General features: G+C 45.2%; 1 protein-coding gene across 7 annotated transcripts in view; it reads right to left on the bottom strand.

Moving 5' to 3' along the window:
• Window positions 1-9,384: 9,384 nt before the first annotated feature.
• The window catches only part of ADGRF5 (adhesion G protein-coupled receptor F5), a 94,754-nt gene continuing 85,939 nt past the window's right edge, over window positions 9,385-18,199 (bottom strand). For 6 of the 7 annotated variants that reach the window (XM_032861985.1, XM_032861984.1, XM_032861986.1 and 3 more), the window contains 6 exons: window positions 17,653-17,832; window positions 14,470-15,864; window positions 13,341-13,382; window positions 13,192-13,251; window positions 12,510-12,594; window positions 9,385-10,044 (listed from right to left, as the gene is read on the bottom strand). In XM_032861985.1, the coding sequence (XP_032717876.1) occupies window positions 9,965-10,044; window positions 12,510-12,594; window positions 13,192-13,251; window positions 13,341-13,382; window positions 14,470-15,864; window positions 17,653-17,832 (1,842 nt within the window). In that variant the 3' untranslated portion in view covers window positions 9,385-9,964. Of the gene's footprint in view, window positions 10,045-10,682; window positions 10,750-12,509; window positions 12,595-13,191; window positions 13,252-13,340; window positions 13,383-14,469; window positions 15,865-17,652; window positions 17,833-18,199 lie in introns of all 7 variants that reach the window. The other variant, XM_032861987.1, reaches the window with a different exon arrangement.

The following is an 18,199-nucleotide window of genomic DNA, read 5'->3' as shown; positions in this document are numbered from 1 at the left end:
CCAAAATCTTCAAGCAAAATTAGTTTTCAAAGACAGGTATTGTGTTTAGCTATGAGTACTGTTCGCAAATGATCACAAACCCTAATGGGTGGGGGATGGGAGATGCTGGGACGGGATGGTAGCAATCTCTTATGAGTACTGATGCACAAGCAATGACAGAAGACAGGGAAATTCAAAGCAAAACCACAACGAGATAGCACCTCACACCTGTCAGAATGGCTAACATTAACAAGACAGGAAATGACAATTGCTGGCAAAGATGTGGAGAAATGGGAACCCTCTTACGCTGTTGGTGGGAATGCAAGCTGGTACAGCCACTCTGGAAAACAGTATGGAGGTTCCTCAAGATGTTAAAAATAGAGCTACCCTACCACCCAGCAATTGCACTTCTAGGTATTTATCCAAAGGATACAATCATAGTGATTCAAAGAGACACATGCAGTCCAATGTTTACAGCAGCAATGTCCACAGTAACCAAACTATGGAAAGAGCCCAGATGTCCTTTGATGGGTGAATGGATAAAGAAGATGTCTTATATACATACAATGAAGTACTACTCAGCCATCAAAAAGAACGAAATCTTACCATTTACGACAATGTGGGTGGAAATAGAGGGCATTATGCTAAGCAAAATAAGTCAATCAGAGAAAAACAGATATTATATGATTTCATTCATATGTGGAATTTAAGAAACAAAACAGATGAACATGGGGAAGGAAGGAAAAATAAAATAAGATGAAATCAGAGAGGGAGGCAAACCATAAGAGACTCTTTTTTTGTTATTATTATTTATTATTTATTTATTTTTAAAAGATTTGATTTCTTTGTCAGAGAGAGAGTGAGCGAGAGAGAGCACAAGCAGATGGAACAGCAGAGGGAGACGGAGAAGCAGGCTTCCCATTGAGCAGGGAGCCTGATGCGGGGCTCAATCCCAGGACCTGGGGATCATGACCTGAGCAGAAGGCAGTTGCGTAAGGGACTGAGCCACCCAGGTGTCTCAAGAGACTCTTAATCATAGGAAATAAACTGAGGGTCGCTGGAGGGGAAGGAGGTGGGAGGACGGGGTTACTGGGTGACGAGCATTTAGGAGGGCACATGATGGCATGAGCACTCGGTGTTATACGCAACTGATGAAGCACTGAAATCTGCCACTGAAATTAATAACATGCTCTCTATTAATTGGTTTTAAATAAAAATAAAAATAAAAAAAGAAATGACAGAAGAGATTTGACATGGATGAGGCACCCCAACAGGGTTCTTGGGTATGAGTATGTGTGTGTGTCTGTGTGTATATCTGTGTGTGTGTCTGTGTGTGTGCAGGCGCACGTATGTGCATATTGCTGTATGTAAGAGATAGACCTAAAGGTCGGAAAGTAGTGAAGACAAGGCCCACTTCTCTCCACCTTTCACAATTTGGCCCAGAGCTGGTTCTGCAGCCCCAGCATGGACTGAGACATGGCCTCGTGTGGGACACAGATTCCCTCAGGCCTAGACAGATTTATGTCAGTTTGACCCAAGCATGACTCAGCAGCTCAGCGGAAATCATCAGTAACATTTCAAGATTTCTGTCTGGTCAAGAGAGTTAAAGGAAAATAGAAAACTGGGCTCACCACTCTCTACTCCCTCAGCTGGCTGTCAGTCAGTGCTGGAAAAGGCACGATGCTCTGGCCCGTGCAGAAAGAAGCAAAATGCCCAGATAACTCTCTTAGTAGATCAGCTGCTCCACTGTCTGCACTCACCACGGCCATCACCACGTAGCCAAGCTGCGTAGGACGAATGCCTGAATTCCTCACTTGTGCTTAAACACCACGCTAGACACATATGTCGTTTCAGAGAACTCCTAGTTTTCTCGTGCGTGTTTTAATGACATCCAAGTGAGAATGACATCCTGTGAGAATGCTCGGTAGACTTCCAGCAAGAGGAAAAGTACATCCACGGGCGATGGGAACCTTGTGAAAACTCATTTGAATGAAGATGAAGGATAAAAATGGCAGGTGCCATCAGGCTGCTCCATTTGTGGGTCAAGTAGGCGGCTAATGTGAGATCTACTTTCACTAAAGCAACACGGTGGGAGTCCTTTCATGCTCCATCAGAGACTGAAGAGGGAAGGGGGCCAACCCCCAAGAGGGCCCAGAGGACCGGCCACTGTGTTCCGGGTTGCCCCTATGTGCCATCATAAAGTGACACTAAAGGTGGAGACAGTTTACCTTCTCTACCCTTCCCATGGCTGTGTTCTCCCTCTCTCAGTCTGGGTACCCAGAACTGCCCCCCTCCCCGAGCCATCGGAGGATACCTGCATCAGGCTGAATGAAGAGGGACAGAGTGAGGTGGGGACATGCCCATATTCCAGGTCAGACTGTCTGCACTTGGCACCTGGCTAGATCTACCATTCCTGAGCTACATGACCCTGGGCAAGTTGTTAACTTCTCTGTGCTTGGTTTATTCATCTGCAAAATAAAAAAGAGCATCTCCTCAAGCCTGGGTTGATATAATCTTAAAATATAATCTTAAAGGAGATTATATGCATGAAGAGTTTAGGACAGGCTCAATAAATATTGGCCTAGTGCCATAGCAATCAGCCATTTTCACTGGAGGGTGAATTTTATTTCCTTTGCTATGCACCTCTCTCCCAGAAGTTTTTGCATGGTAAACCTCATCTCCCTTTGAGATTTGGTTTCCTATTAGATGCATGTCCAATATAAGGGAGAAGGTGAGAGAGCTATTTTTGGGGGGAGGGGGAGGGGAGGAGCAGTATCCCAAATCATATGATATTCTCACATGTTCAGAAGCTGTGTGCCCATGACATAAGGCAGGTCAGCATGTACCCCTGCTCCAAGGATCAGCCTTCTTGGCTGTGGGTACCGTTTACTTCTTCTGGGTCTCTCTGGATCACACTTTGGCTGGCAAAGCCAGCAGGTCCTCTTGAGTGCGAGTTCAGAGCCTCAAGTAGAAACTTCCCAGGTGGCCTCAGGGTGGGCTGGTGTATCAGACAGCCCCGGGGCAGCTGCGGGTCCAGCGAACTAAAAATGAAAACCCAGCTTGGCAGGAATAGTTTCCCATGGATGAATTAGAATAGGGAAGGGGTTCATCCCAGTTCATCCTTTTGAAGGTGCATTGATGGGGAAACTGTTTAAGGCCCTGGGACACATGGAAGGCACCCGTTTTGTTTCCTCAAACTACCTTCCTTCTGGAATAGGGAAACCAGGTGATGGCACGGGGCTGCTTTTAACTTTGCCTTTGGTTCCATAAATAAGATTCGGTCAGTAGGGAGGAAAGAAACAGAAGGAGGGAGCTATCCTGACAAGTTTGTCTCAGAAAGGTACACCTCCCTGCAAATCCATCATGCACACTTGAACTCTGTGACTGCCATGTTCGCTCTCCCTGTACCTCCTCAAAGCTTTCTGGCTTCCTCGTCTCCTGCAAGGACCATAGCCTAAAACGTGTCAGGAGGTAGGGAGTGAGGGTGATCCTTGCATTCCTGGTGTCTGTCATCTCGCAGGTCTCCATCCCACCTCGCACCAAATTACTTCCCTGTACTTCGCCCTCCAGGCACATCAGCGGCCTGTCAGCACCTGCCTCCTTGAAGGTGGGACCCGGAGGCGGCGCTCCCCGCGATGACCACAAGGTGGCGATCGAGCCTCAGGAGAAGCTGGCGGGCAGGGCGAGGAAAGCCCCGCGCTGGCCCCCCGCGGTCGCTCAGGGGCCCCCTGGAGATCCCTGTCGGTTCCGCTTTGACTGGGACAGCTGCGAGAGAGCTCCTCGGGGCCTGGGAACAGCTCGCTGTTCCAGAAAAACTGTGATTTCTGCGGGGGTGGGGGGGCAAATGCCCCATGCTTGTCAGAAATCTCAGAGGAGAGTTTTGAACAGTGTGGCTTTCAGGCCAGCTTGGGGGGGCGGCACTGGCGGGGGTCATATGGAAGAGAGGTATTTGGGGCCTTATGGATTTCTACCCACAACTCACTCTCCCCCACCCCCCAGTATGTGTAGGGCCTCTGCACAGACCAGCTAGGATGGAGTGGTACAGGCCTTGTTTTAAATTCATTCTCCAACGCTGCTGTCAGTACACAGAAGGCAGAATGGCAGAAGGCATTTCCCTCTGATGGTTACTTTAAAGCTCTGATGGGCAGCACCTGGGTGCCTCAGTCAGTTAAGCGTCTGCCTTCCACTCAGGGCATGATCCCAGGATCCAGGGATCGAGTCCCGCATCCGGTTCCTTGCTCAGTGGGGAGCCTGCTTCTCCCTCTGCCTGCCACTCCCCTTTTGTGCTCTCTCTCTCCAACAAAAAATAAATACAATCTTTAAAGCTCTGTTGTGCAATGCAGTAGTCTTTAGATAACTGTGGCTATTGAACGTTTGAAATGTGGCTGGACAATGGAGGTGTCTGGTCTGTGTAAACTACACACTGGAATTCCAACCCTTAGTACAAAAAAAAAAAAAAGGAAGGAGTGTACAATGTCTCTTTAGCAAGCTTACGTTAGTTACATCTGGAAATGGTAATATTTTGGATATACTTGGTTACATAGAATTATTATTGCAATTGGTTTTACCAATTTACTTTTTTTTAATGTGGCTCACTCAAAATTTAAAAGCTTGTGACCCACGTTCTTGTTCCTCTAGACCATGCAGCTTCTCCGGAGTCACTGAAAAGTTCAAAGAAAGCTGCATGCATGTTACAGAAAGTATTCATGGGAAGCACGCTTTTCTTCCTGTTTATATGAAGAAAGTATACACTTCTGAATGATGTATATGTTATCTTACAAAGAAAAAAAAAAAAAACAGCACAAAAGAGCAGAAAAGTCCAGACAAGGACTGGACCTGCGACCCAGGTGAGAATAGGAGGGGTGTGTGGGTCTGTTAGGGAGGAGCCTTCCCAGCATTGGGCATGACCCGTGGGCTGCCGGTGGCAGCATTTCATGGGAAGCCAGCATTTTGACTTTATTTTTAAGGAGGGGGCGGTCAGAGGTACAACGTGTAGAGGACTGGCTGGCACCTGTCTGCTTCGGTCTCTGATCTGTTGGCCTGAACATCCAGGGACCATCAGCTCCTGGACTGACTACACCTGCAGCCCAGACACACACCACGGCTGGGCAAGGTCCTCGGCCCTGGCCTTGGGGGGCCTCTTTTCAGCTGAACAAATTAGGTTTCTCCAAATAGTACCCTTTCCCCGAATCCCCACAGAGCTGGATGCCGTCCCCTCGGAAAGGTGACTTCTTTCCCATTTGCATAGTCAGTAGACAGACTCAAGGCTACAGTATTTGCATCACACGGGGTTTATTCGTGGTACTGCCGGAGAGCCCCTTCTCCGTGTGGTTAGTGCTGTGGATAAAGAAATGTTTACAGGTCACAAAGTCACAGCAAACATCTCAGACAGAATCTGCAGAGCAGCATTGTGTCCTTAATGTTGTTTATTTAAACAATCTGATGAAATATCCTGTATAATCCTCTCCCGATTCACTGTGGACGGGACCTGCAACCACGTCACTCCCAGGACTAGAATATATTATATGGCAAAGGTGAAGGAATCTGCTGATGTAATCAAGGCCCTTGAATCACCTGAATTATCCAGGGTGATTACCCTGGGTGGGCCTGACCTAATCAGGTGAGTCCTTTAAAAGAAAGTTTAGGATCAGAAACTGAAGTCAGAGATTCAAAGCAGCACAGAATTTCTGCTGCTGAATCTAAAAAAGCAAAGAACAACATTGTAGAGAAGGCCACATGGCAGGGGATGGCCTTTAGATGCTGAGCGCCTCTGTCCTCTACCTCCAAAGAATGGACTTTTGCCCGACAACCAATGAGCTCGGATGGGGATCTCAGCTTTCAGATGAATCCACAGCTGCCAGCCTGAGTTCCACCTCGCCAGACCCTGAGCAGAGGACCCAGTGAAGCCATGCACAGACTTCTGACCCCCCAGAAACCATGCAATCATAAATGGGTGCTGTTTTAAGCCTCTAAGTTTTGTGGAAACATGTTACCCAGCAATAGAATATGAAAACAGGAAATATGGACCCACATTGCAGGAAGAATCTGTGGTTAGCAGAGCTCACAGGGCTCTGTTTTCAGCCGTCCATGAAAATTCCAACCAAGCCATACACAAATGTTAGAACACATATCTGTTTATTTGTTTCCCGGACAGTTAGGTCCTGAAAGTGTTGCTTCAAGGTCCCTCCTTTCAAACCCCTATAACATTCCAGGCTTCACATGGTGCATGGGAGTGTGGATGGCAGGAGGAAAGATGTTGGCACTGTTAACCAAGGGAGCTCAGCTGGAAGCTTCTGGTTCCCCTGCCCTCCCCCACCCTCCCCACTATGCCTGGAGAACGGAAGCAGCACAGCCATTCACTGTTTAAAGAATGCTGTTAAATGCTGGTTGGATTTCTGGTAGGGAAGCCTGAAACAGCAACACTGGCCTAGTTACAAAAGAGCAGACAATTTATATAAAGAAAGCTTCATGAGATCTCACTAGATATTTTATTGTTATAAGCATGGACAGGACACATAGCTGTACACTGGCGTACTATGATGACATGATTTCATATCCCAAGTCACACTTTTAGAAATCTATAGCCTCTCATTCCAAAGCTAACATCTGTCAAATGATGAGACACTATTTTCGTAGACATTTAAAAAAAATAGATAAGAAAGATAACATCCATTGTAAGCCCCTCCTTTATTTTGGGCACTCAGGGAAACAGACTTCCATTGGCTTGGGTCATGGCTCTCTTTGGGGTGCACAATTTCTGTCTGACATCACCTTCATGTGCCACAGATCAAATGCTTTCCATCTACACGGGATTTCTGGGACCATACTTGTTTCCTTTTGTCTTCTCCAATGGTTGTGACTTTCTTCTCCTCTCACCTCAGAATAACTCCCTCCCCTGCATCTACACTGACAGTCGCTATGCTCTTTCTCTTCCCCATGTCACTTTTTTTTTTTTTACCTTCCTTACACTGATCTTTCTGAAGTTCTCTACACAAATGACAAAAGACTAGAATTTTCCAGTGTTTCTTAATTTCTGGCCTTAGCAACTTATATTCTGAAAACCCCATGGGTCTTATTTATCTCTTTTTCCATCCATAAGAAATGGGGAGGAGGATGGCAAACACGACTCCTTCAAGACATGATGTGTCGCACTGGACTTAACAATATTCTCAGAGAATATTTCTGTAGCTCAGATTAGTTGCTCCTTTGTGAATACTCTCACCTCACAACCTCTGAAGCATTAGCACAGATCCCTTTGCAAGGAACTGACTTAATAGAAGGCCCTTTAATGCAGGTTAAGTTTTGGCCACTGACAGGTCAGGCACATGGGGAAGCACTGAGCACTTTGCAAGCAGGCAGACCATATATCTCACTTTGTACCACCATCAGAGCTGACATTCCTTCCTCCTCTTCCTCAGAAATCTGCTGCTAAAATCCTTGCAGTCATTGTTGATGGAGAACTTGTGAACACAGGACCAGGCAGGGCTCCTGCTTTCACGGACCTCACAGACTCACGGATGGATCTCTTTTTACAATATTGAATTCCATTGTTTTTTTTTTTTTTTTAGGATATTCTTGGCAAACAGCAGTGGTTAAACTATCTTGCAGTTGAGCGAGTACATCTCTAAGTTTTTGTTTTCATAGGTTTTCTGGAATTTTGATCTGGTGTGGTGGCTTGAAAGCTAGAAACCATGTGCTCATATGTGTGTGTGTGTGTGCACGCACGTGTGTGTTGGGGGTAAGGAAACGTGCCTCAGTAAATGGACGTGGGCAAAGGGCCAAACCCACATCCTATGAATGCTGCGAAGGTTCCTGCCATTATAGAGGTTCCTTCACAACACAATGATTCCCAAAGGATCCCTACTGTCATGGCTGGAAGGTCAGTGCTTCTTTTCCCACTGTCATCTTGGAGCTCCTCCTGAAGGCTTCACTTTCTTTGGCCGATCATGTCACGATGGCCAGGCTCACACACTGTACTATATAACCTTGCCTTCGTTATCCTTGAGATCACTCCAGGAACCATATCAATCAAAGCCATTCTCTCTCGAACCTGTAATTCTCATCCCATTGATCCTCCAACCTAGCCTCCGGCTCTGTCACCTTGGTACTGATTTCTGCCCCAAGCTGACCATCCCTGGAGAATTTTATAGCTTCCATCATTTCCTTTGTGACAATTTCCAGGCAAACGTGGGAGTAGATGTCTACATCATTGGTGAATGTGTCGAAATGACCAGTTCATTTATTTGAAACATTATTAAGACTTCTATCTGCCCCACCTGCTTCTCTCCCTGAGGAAAAGAGAGGCAGAAGTAGAATTTAAAATAAAAAATAAAAAGAAGAAATGTTAAAGAGTTAAAATGTTACAAGAAAACTCGTTCAAAACTCAATGAACAAAAGGTTGCTACATCGCAGCCTCTTCTGTCCACCTTCCTGATGGTTGGATCCCTGCTGGTTCTCAGTCCTTACGAAGACCACACGGCCCACATTCCCCGAGTAGCCCCATATTTTTATTCCGTTTCACTGTGTCTCTGGGATCAGACTTCAATTTGGAATGTATGGTTGCGTGGCTACAGCACATGCTTAACTTTAATATGGGTACAATTTTAATAAATATTTATATTTTTATGAAATGCACATACCACAAGCAACACACACACACACACATGCACGTAATTCACAGACAGCCAAATCCTCAGGGAAAGCTCCACCATCTACTCATCAAGGTCAAGTGTCATTGGGAGCCTAGAGTAGCCAACTGTAACATTTCATTTCAGAGGATTTCCAAGTGGTTGGAATGAACACAAATTAGACAATACAAAACTCTTACTGTATATTGGTCTTGGAACTTAAGGACTGAAAGAGCTAATACATGGGGAGCTAGACCACACACCAAGGGTCTCTAAATCCACAGTAGCAACAACATAGATAAACAATGCCATAAGATTATGAAAATCTATCCTATGATGCACAGAGAAGTACCTGGTTAAAGCTGTTAAATGCAATATACAACGGTTGCGATCTGTTTCCAGTGCAATATATCACATTTAGATCACCATATGTCACATTTGGCAAGTGATGGATATAAAAATATATATATTTTTTGCCTTCAGAAAGTGGAACAAACCAAAAGGTAAGGCTTTTCTGATAAATGGTAGAAAATGTAACTAGCAGTTGGATCTGCTTGGATATGGTGAAGCGTGGCTATCCCATTTCCTCTGCCTGCTCCCTGCCCTGAGCTCCAGCCTTCACGTGCACCAGCATATGTCTGTGTGCGTTTAACATCAGGAGAATTACATCTTCTTCCATGCATTTCTTGTAAATATTATTATCCACTTGCAAGCATGCTGATGTTACAATTTCCTCCCAATCTCTTCCCACTGCCTTAAAATTTTTTTTTTCTCAAACTTTTTACCAAACTTTCTCCATGATTTATTTCAGTTTCTGTTTTTGAGCCATTTTTGTATTCTCCATGTTGCAGTATCAGAATGATTATGTTAACATGGAAATTTTAAAAATGTGGTTCTTATTCTTTTTCTCTATTTTTTTCTTTTTTCCTGTGTCCTTCCTTCCTTCCTTCTGAGAGTTCACTGAAGTATTTCCTAGGTACTAGCCTTGTGTTTATTATTTGAATCAAAGCTTATTTTTGTGCCCAACGTATGACAAGGAAAAATGTCTCTTTGAAATTCTATTTTACAATACAGGGAAGTTGGGCCTCAGGGGTTTTGAGTCTCACTTAAATACTGTACACATTTAGTATCACACAAGTGGTGGGGGTGGGGCAGCAAATAAACTTAACAATTACATTTAGTCTGTCTTTAGGAAAGAAAGCTTCTTTTCCCTAATGAGAGAGTCTCTTCAGCATCTGCTCCAGAAAGCCTGGGGAGGAAACATTTTACCCATGGCTTTGAAAAGATTTTTTTTTTTTTTTTCCTGAGCATATCCACTGTCCTTTAAAGAAGTCACACACGGGTCGATTTTCCTGTTCTTAGTTGAGCAAGGAGTAAGCACTGGATGTGTTTTCCAGGGATGAGCTGCTTGTCTCTGGGGTGGAAACATTGTATGTTCCTGAAAAACAGAGCAGCAGCTCAGGCTTAAGTGCAAGAATTCATGATAACGGTGGCGTGCGCCTTTCCCGATGTGGCCCAAGGGGAGCTCTCGCTCGAGAGCCAGGTAGGCTCTGCCATACCTGGAAACAAACCCATGTCCACCCCCTTCCCAGGACCCAGAAGGGCCAGAGAACAAACAGCCGTCGTTCTCAAGCATGCGTGGCAGCCGACAAGACAAGCACTAACTACTTCCCATCAAACCAGCAGCCAGGTTTCTACAGGACAGGGAAAATGTGAACATGGGCAGCCCTCCACATGCCACCACATGCATGGGCCTGGGGACATCGCGTGAGGGAAGCTCCCTGGTCCCCTTGGGTGGGCATGACTTGGGGAGGCTCCTGGGAGGGGTCTAAGGGCTGAGATGGAAGGCGAGGGGAAGGGGAGGGGAGGGGAGGAAAGGCAGAAAAGGAAAGAAAGTAGCAAATTAAAGGAGAAGAAAAAGCAGGACCAGGGAAGAAGTGGAGGTCAGGGCAGCAGGGTGGTGGGGGCAGCCATGGAGCAGTCACACATGGGCTGGCATCAGCAGGAGGCAGGGACTGAGCATGGGCAAGTGGGGTCGGGGTGCTGGGTGAGGAAGGGACACGGTGCCCACCCTACCATCAGATTGGTGAGCTGCCACTGCTAACAAGGTTTCCATCACTGCCTGGGGGGCCCCTTGGGGCTGCTGACAACATAAACCAAAGTTACAGTGATTATGGGATCCTCAAGCAGGCCAACACGGAGCCGCATGAATGACCCTGGAGAGAACGTCCAATGGCAGTTACTGGGAATCTCAGGCCCTGGGACCTCAGGAACACAGCCTGAACTCCAACTTTGATCAGCCCGATTCAGAAAAAAAAGAGCACATTTTTTTGGGCTTCAGATTGCGTAATTCTGATTCAGTAAACCCATTCTGTAGGGTTTTCACTTGGATGCAAATGGTCGGCATGTTCCAGTGACAGTGTCGGCCAAGTGCCAAGTCCTCTACCCTTGAAGGTCGGATCATTTCACAGCAGGCCCAATCACTGACGTTCAACATCAAAAGGAAAGCCTCTCCACTCTCATGAGTAATGCATCAAATCGAAGCCCCAAACACCAAGTCCTGTGGAGTTCTAACAATTGATAGGCATTCTCTGAATTTGATTTTTTTTAAAGATTTTATGCATTTATTTGACAGAGAGAGAGATCACAAGTAGGTGGAGAGGCAGGCAGGGCGGTGGGGGGGGAAGCAGGCTCCCCGCTGAGCAGAGAGCCCGATGCAGGGCTCAATCCCAGGACCCTAAAATCATGACCTGAGCTAAAGGCAGAGGCTTATTAACCCACTGAGCCATCCGGGTGCCCCCGAATTTGATTTTACAGGAAAAGCCTTAGTCTGGAATACTGACACATTTCTAGGTCCTGCCTTTATGAGACCGTTTCATTTTCAAGAAGCTGGAAGCAATTCTGGTACTTAGTTTCCTGGAGGTAGGGGAATGGTGGACAGAGGTTTCAATTTCCCAGCATAGCTGAGACCCATTGCCCAAAGTCATTAACATTATTGATTTTATACCTCCAAGGTAGGGATTGATTCCTAATAGAATAGGAGTGACTACAACTTGGGTGATTCCTCCTACATTTATGCACAGTTTTGTAAATATCAATGTGTACAATAAGCACACTCCAAAAAAAAAAAAAAAAGAAAAAAGAAAGAAAGAAAGAAAGAAAGAAAAAGGAAAGGAAAATAAAAAGGGGGAAAGGAGCCCACAGCATGTGATCCTATAGTAGACCTTTTTAAATCTATTTTTTGCTACACCTGAGCCCATAAACATGACCTTCCTATTTCTATTTAACATGAATAGCAAAGAGGGCACCTGGGTGGCTCAGTCGGTTAAGCGTCTGCCTTTGGCTTGGGGCATGATCCCAGGGTCCTGCATCTGGCTCCCTGCTCAGCGGGAAGCCTGCTTTTCTCCCTTTGCACCACCCCCTCCCTGCCTCCACCTCCCCCCCTTCTTGTACATTCTCTTTCTTTTTCTCTCTGTCTCTTGCAAAAATAAATAAATAAATAAAATCTTAAAAAAAAGAAAAAGGCATGAATAGCAAAGAACTCCATGTTTGACAAGGCCAGCAATTCACCGTTCTCTTTTTTGTAGTTGATAGAGTTTTGACAGACAGCTCTCCACAGGCTTGTCAAGCTTCTCCAAATTTTATCCTCAAGTTATTATTAGCTGCCCACTGAAGTTATCCTTAAGTTATTATTAGCTGCCCTCTGTACCAGCCTCCTGGTGGTTTGAGAAAATGTAAGCAAGTTCCTGTATTTAACCTCGGCGCCCAAATGAGGCCATTGTCAGTGATTGTTGTAAAGCGGGGAGTGGGAAGGTAGGGGTGTGAGATTCCCCATCAGGGCAAATTTGTTTGAGTCAACCCAAAGTAAGTGCTCTAGGGAGTGACCTAGAGGTCACTACATACCTGTTTTACCAAACAAATTGTTAAATCTTCTTGATATGGGAGAACTCATAGAAAATACTGGTGTCGATGAACCTAGGGATGTTGACTGAAAAAGAGAAGAAAGACAGTTACAAAGCAAATGTTAAACCAAAGCTCTGTTTTATCTCTAGGATGTTTCATTTGCTGCCCACTAGTGGTCATTGTCTGCATCTCTCATTCGCATGAAAAAGCCTGGAAGAGCGTGAATTTCTGCTTCAAACAAATCAAGCAGGAAAGCCACTTGGAAATACTAGACTCTCATCAGATTTAGGAAAATAACTTTCAAATGCATGTTTTGCTGTTTGATAGGGTTTGGTATCTTCTGACATGTGATAACAGTCAAATACGTTTGAGTGCAATGGTTACTTTCCAAAACGAATTACGGAAAATATACTCATCGTTATTCTTTACGTTGTGTTCTCTAGTGCCTTAAATTTCCCCAGAAGTTTCTTATTTCTCAGTGAATTTTGATTTTCGACCTCCAATTGGTATTATCTGTGCTATCCGATTCCTACTAAAAGATGTGGGACAGCATCTTAATGGTAGTTCTGTGGCTGACCTTAATAGGCAGAATCAAGTCCAAAGCAAAAACATCGAAATAATCTATGCTAAACCTGGGTGTGGAGAGAGAGGTTTTCAAAAGTCTCTAAAAGGAAAGACTGACCTTTGAGTGCTGTGAAGACCATCTTGACAGTGAAAACTTCTTTAACAAGGTTTCCTGGACCTACCGTTGTTTAAAAGAAGCCATCGTGAGTTCAATATGCCACAAGCACTTTGACTTTTCTAGAAGCATGAAACGGTTATAGTTCTTACCTTCTGATCCCAGAGGCATCCAAAGAGTAAAATGAATAATCCCTGGGGAAAAAAAAAAAAAAAAGAATTGGGAAGAAGGATATTTTAATTATAGTCTATTGTCCAGCAAAATAGGAAGTATTGTTAGCCTGGCATTGCCAGCTGTTGGGCAGCTGAATACACCTCTTCTATTTGCAGTAGTGTTCACGTCATTGTGATGCGGACCTGGGGCCTCGGGTGAAATAACTGGTTCCTTCTAGTCAGGCCATGCTGTACACTTCATTAGACATGAGCCTTATAGTTTGAAGTCAGACCTAGAAGCAGAGGTTAGGTCTTGTGTGGATTTGGCAAGAGCATCCGGGACCGTGACTGTTTAACCTCCTCATCAGCTCATGGGAGCCCATGCTTACCCCCACCTGCTGGTTGAATCAGAGTTAAGCATTCCTTCCTTGCTGCCTGTACCTTTGCTAAAGCTCTTCTAACAATGTGGCTTGTATATAGTTTGTTATGTACTGCAAGAGAGCAAAGGGTGTGTCTTTTTCATTTTAGTATAATAGAGCAGAACATCTACCTTACATGGGGCATTCGTTCTCTCATTCTTCAGCAAATGTTTCTAGAGAACATACTATGTGGCACACGACATTCATTTTTTTGCCGGATGCTTATCGAGCACCTACACTGTACCACTAGGTAATATAGGGATAAAGTGATAAGGAAGACAGATGCTATCCCTGACTTCACAAAGATAGTGCTCATTTAATGCTTGTGGAATGCTTAAGTGGAGAAATGACTTGGTTTAATAGTGGCATTTTCATTTAGGAGATAGTAAGTGGCATCGTGATAATGTTGGGTAAATAGAAAAATCCTGTGTAGGGAAGGGACTTTCCTCCTACTTGTATTATTAGGGCTTTTCAAAGTAAGTCATGTGTACAGCTAAATTATAATGCAGGTGATATGAGGTATAAGGTTCCATGGGAGCAGAGGAATGGGTCCCTTCTATCTCACTGGGTTCTTGTAATTCCCCCTCTTTAGGGCTAGGGCCTCCTCTGGACTAAAATTCTTCCCCATTCCTACCCCTGTTTGTGTTTCTATCATTAATTTGTCCCACCAGTTCAGATACTTCCTGAGAGCCCTGCCCTGAAGAACTTACCTGAAAGGCATTGAGGAGCGTAAATATAATATGGAACACAGCATTGCTTCCTTGGAACACAGTGGCAAGACCAAAACCCCAGGTGAGCCCCAAGAGTGGTGTGAGGACCCCGATGCTCTTGCTGATCTGAAACAAGCTACTCTTCTCCTGCTTGCTTGGCTTATCTCCAATGGAAGGTCTCAGGATTTTGGAGATGACCACAACTGTGATGGTCATGTTCACTACCACGATGATCAGCGCTGGGATGACGAAGGCCAGCAGGGCCTTGGTATCCTCCCAGTTGAGCCAGCAGGCATTCTTCCTGGTGTAGACTTCTTGGGGCTGGGTGGCCCCCACCGTGATGACTGAGATGACAAGAGGGCAGCCATAGCCAAGAGAAAATGCAATAGTCTTCTGAATGGACTTGCTCGTGTCATGCAGGATGAAAACCAGGCGGTAGAAGAGCATGAGGCCCAGAGTCAGCATCCAGAAAAAGACACTGAGGTAGAAGAAATGGATGAAGAAGGTGGCGGCCACACAGGCTGTGTTGTTGAGAGGATAAAAATGGTCGTGGATGGCAGCAGCCACAATGAACCAGATGTCGGCCACCAGAAGGGAGGCAGCAATGTTCACGATGCAGATGTGGCGCATATAGGATGTCCGATTCTTGGTCACTGATTTCCACACCACGGCTTCCACCACTAGACATGCTGCTAAGCTTAAGATGGAAAAGCACAACCCAATGTAGGAGATGATATCCAGTAGTATTTCCAGGAGGGAACCAGGGTATGGAGAGTCGGGGGACATGAGGATGGAGAATGACGTCAGGTGGTCACAGATGCAGGAGACACTGTCCCCGTCAACTCGTCTCACTTCACACCCACTACTATCCCACCCCCCTGTGTGGTTGGCGAGGCTGAAATTCCAGAACACACATTGTGGTTCCCCACCTGAAGGGTTGATGTTCTTAAAAGTCATTGAAATCTGGAATGGCATGGTTATATTGTGGCTAACAGTGGTTGTCATCACTAAGTTGTTCGCAACATTCTTTCCTTGACTGTCCTGGGTGAGGATGGCTTTGAGAGTTGGGAAAGCCACAGTGACAACAGACGAACCCCATGGCAGGCTTCCCAGCTCACACTTTTCAATGGCCACGTTGCCCCAGAGGTCTGAGTCTGAGAAAACAAAGCTCTGTTTGTAGGGTTTTGGATGGCCAGGTTTTATTATCATGCTCCTCATCTGCACATTCGTTTGGTTGATGGACAAAAAAGTGCTATCTTCAGACCATAATGCTCGGGAAAATCTTTCTACTGAATCCAGAAGCTGTGAGCTCTGGTTGGTCGGTTGCTGTTGGGACACCTTCCAGGTACTCAACATGGGCTTGCTGAGGAGGGTGTTAACCGTAGAGAGAATGTTCTGTAATTGACATGACATGGGGTCAAACCAACCAAATTCTTTCAATCATAAAAGAGAAAAAATAACATCTCCCTGGAAGCTGGTTGTGTGATAACAGGTAAGAGGAAAAGATAAGAGAAAAATGAGGCATTGCAGGCAACGGGGCTCTGTGTCCCTCCTTCTTACGGCAGGGAATTAGCAGAGGATGCATCCCCAGGGCTGGGAGACCTCTTTAATCATTTACCAAGTATCACCCCCCATTACCCACTAAGGCCAATTCAGCAGACTGGTAGAGATATGTATTCATTGTATTATATTACCTAAAATCTCAAGCCTGTAGAGAGTGATATTTTCTCAATAAGGGTGAAGTTGTTTCAAAAGACCCTCTCCAAAGCTGAATGCCAAACTGCTGGCAAAGGCATCATTCTTTTTTTTTTTTTTTGCTAAATATTTTTATCTTTTCTCCCATAAACTTGGGTTTGTCATTTTCCATTTGGGCTTTCTCTCAGTCTCTCCATATAATTTCTTTGCCCTCCTTTGCCTTGTTCTGTTCAATCTGAAACTATGAGCCTTGTAGTTTGTTGAATGATGGTGCCCAAAAGAACATGTCTTAATACCCAGGCCCTGTGGATGTGGCCTTATTTGGGGAAAGGATCTTTGTAGATGTGGTTAAATTAAGGATCTTGAGAGGAAATCATCCCAGATTACCTAGGTGGGCTCTAATTCCAATGTCAAGAATTCTTATAAGGGACAGAAGAGGAGAAGATAAATGGAGATGAGGAGGTCCCATGAAGACAGAGAGGATGGACTGAGGCAGCTACAAGCCAAAGAGTGCTGGAGCTACACAGAACTGGAAGAGACAGAGAAAGTCTTTCCTGGAGACTTGGGAAGGAACATGGCCTGGCAGACACCTTGATTTCAGACTTCTAGCTTTGAGAACTATGACAGAATAAGTTCCTGTCATGGTAAGCCACCCAGTGGGTGGCACTCCCTTACCCTCGCCATAGGAGGTCCACATAACCTCCTTGGACCCTTGCTCCCCAAGCTCTTGCCAGGTACCTCTGGCTGTGTTTGGCCACTGGGAAGCACTGGCAGGAGATGGGAAGGTGGGAGAAGGAAGAAGTTGAAATATATTTTCCTACAATCCACCGCAGTCACCCCCTCTCCCCTCTACACACATACTGTCTTCTGCACATCTTTGGTGATAGTTCTGTTGCTCCCGCTAGTGATCCCTCCTCCAAGGTTTTGTTCTCCCTCCACTTTAGGTGCACGCTATCCTCTCCTTTCCCCTTTAGGCCTCAGGGTAGTACTGGCTTCTATTTTTTTTTTTTAATCCCCGGATTGACCTCTGAAAGTATCTTTTCGTTAAAGTCTCATCATTTGAACTCTTCATTTGAATTCTGGGTGACTCCTCTCAGAACCCTGATTGCCTCAAGTTCATGTTTAGTTCTAGATCACTGAGAAGTCCATACATTCCATCCATTCCATTGTACAATATTCTGAAAACCTTTCCCTCCTGGTTTTCTTAGAAAGCAGGTAAGTATCCATTCTATTTTAATGAGGAAACTGAGATGGAGATTCTTTTGATCTCCAAATGAATACTAGAACCACCCCCCCCTCCGCCCCCGTGACCCTAAAAACCATAGCTGACAAAGCACAAAGCATACTCTGTGACTCTAAAATCCAGAGTATTGTTCTGGAGAAGACAAAGAAGGGGCTGTAATGGCGACAAGTTACGTTTCTTGACCAGAAGTCCCAAGGGGTGAAAAGAGGGGACCCAAAACTCCTGTAAGGTCTCAACCAACTCACCGTCATCATTTCTGAGTTCACTTGGGTTGGAACTGTTGAGAGCAGATCGAGGATGTTAATGATGGCTCCCAGGCTCCCGGGAAATGAGCTGACTTCATGTTTCACCTTGCCTGTGCTGACAGAAAGATCCTTCAGGTATGCTGGGAGCTTTGTATCCTGACAGGGACTCTTGATCAAAGCCTAGTAAAACAAAAGCCAACACAAACAGACACTCAAAAACCTTGCCAGTCAGTCCTGTCAACAAATCCTGCTGATCTACCCATGATGGAAATCTCTTACATTCATGATTTCTTTTTTTTCTGCATTCCTATAAATATACCCTATAAAATAACTTCTCTCTTAATCTGTGTGCTATTCAGAATAGAGTAAGATCTCACCCATAGAAGGGGAAGAGTAAAACACATGTCAACCCGATGACTACTAGTTAAAGAAAAAGGAAAGGGGATCTGATTCCTAGAGAGTTAGATTAAAATTGAGTAAAATTATCTCTTGATGGTCTGTACGGAAACACATTTGCTACGCTGCTTTTTCTTGTCACTTACTTTGC

The sequence above is a fragment of the Lontra canadensis genome, unplaced genomic scaffold (genome assembly GCF_010015895.1).
Source record: "Lontra canadensis isolate GAN:19392208 unplaced genomic scaffold, GSC_riverotter_1.0 scaffold23, whole genome shotgun sequence".
NCBI lineage: Eukaryota > Metazoa > Chordata > Mammalia > Carnivora > Mustelidae > Lontra > Lontra canadensis.
Note: the sequence above shows the minus strand (reverse complement) of the source record. Positions and strands in the feature narration are given on the sequence as shown.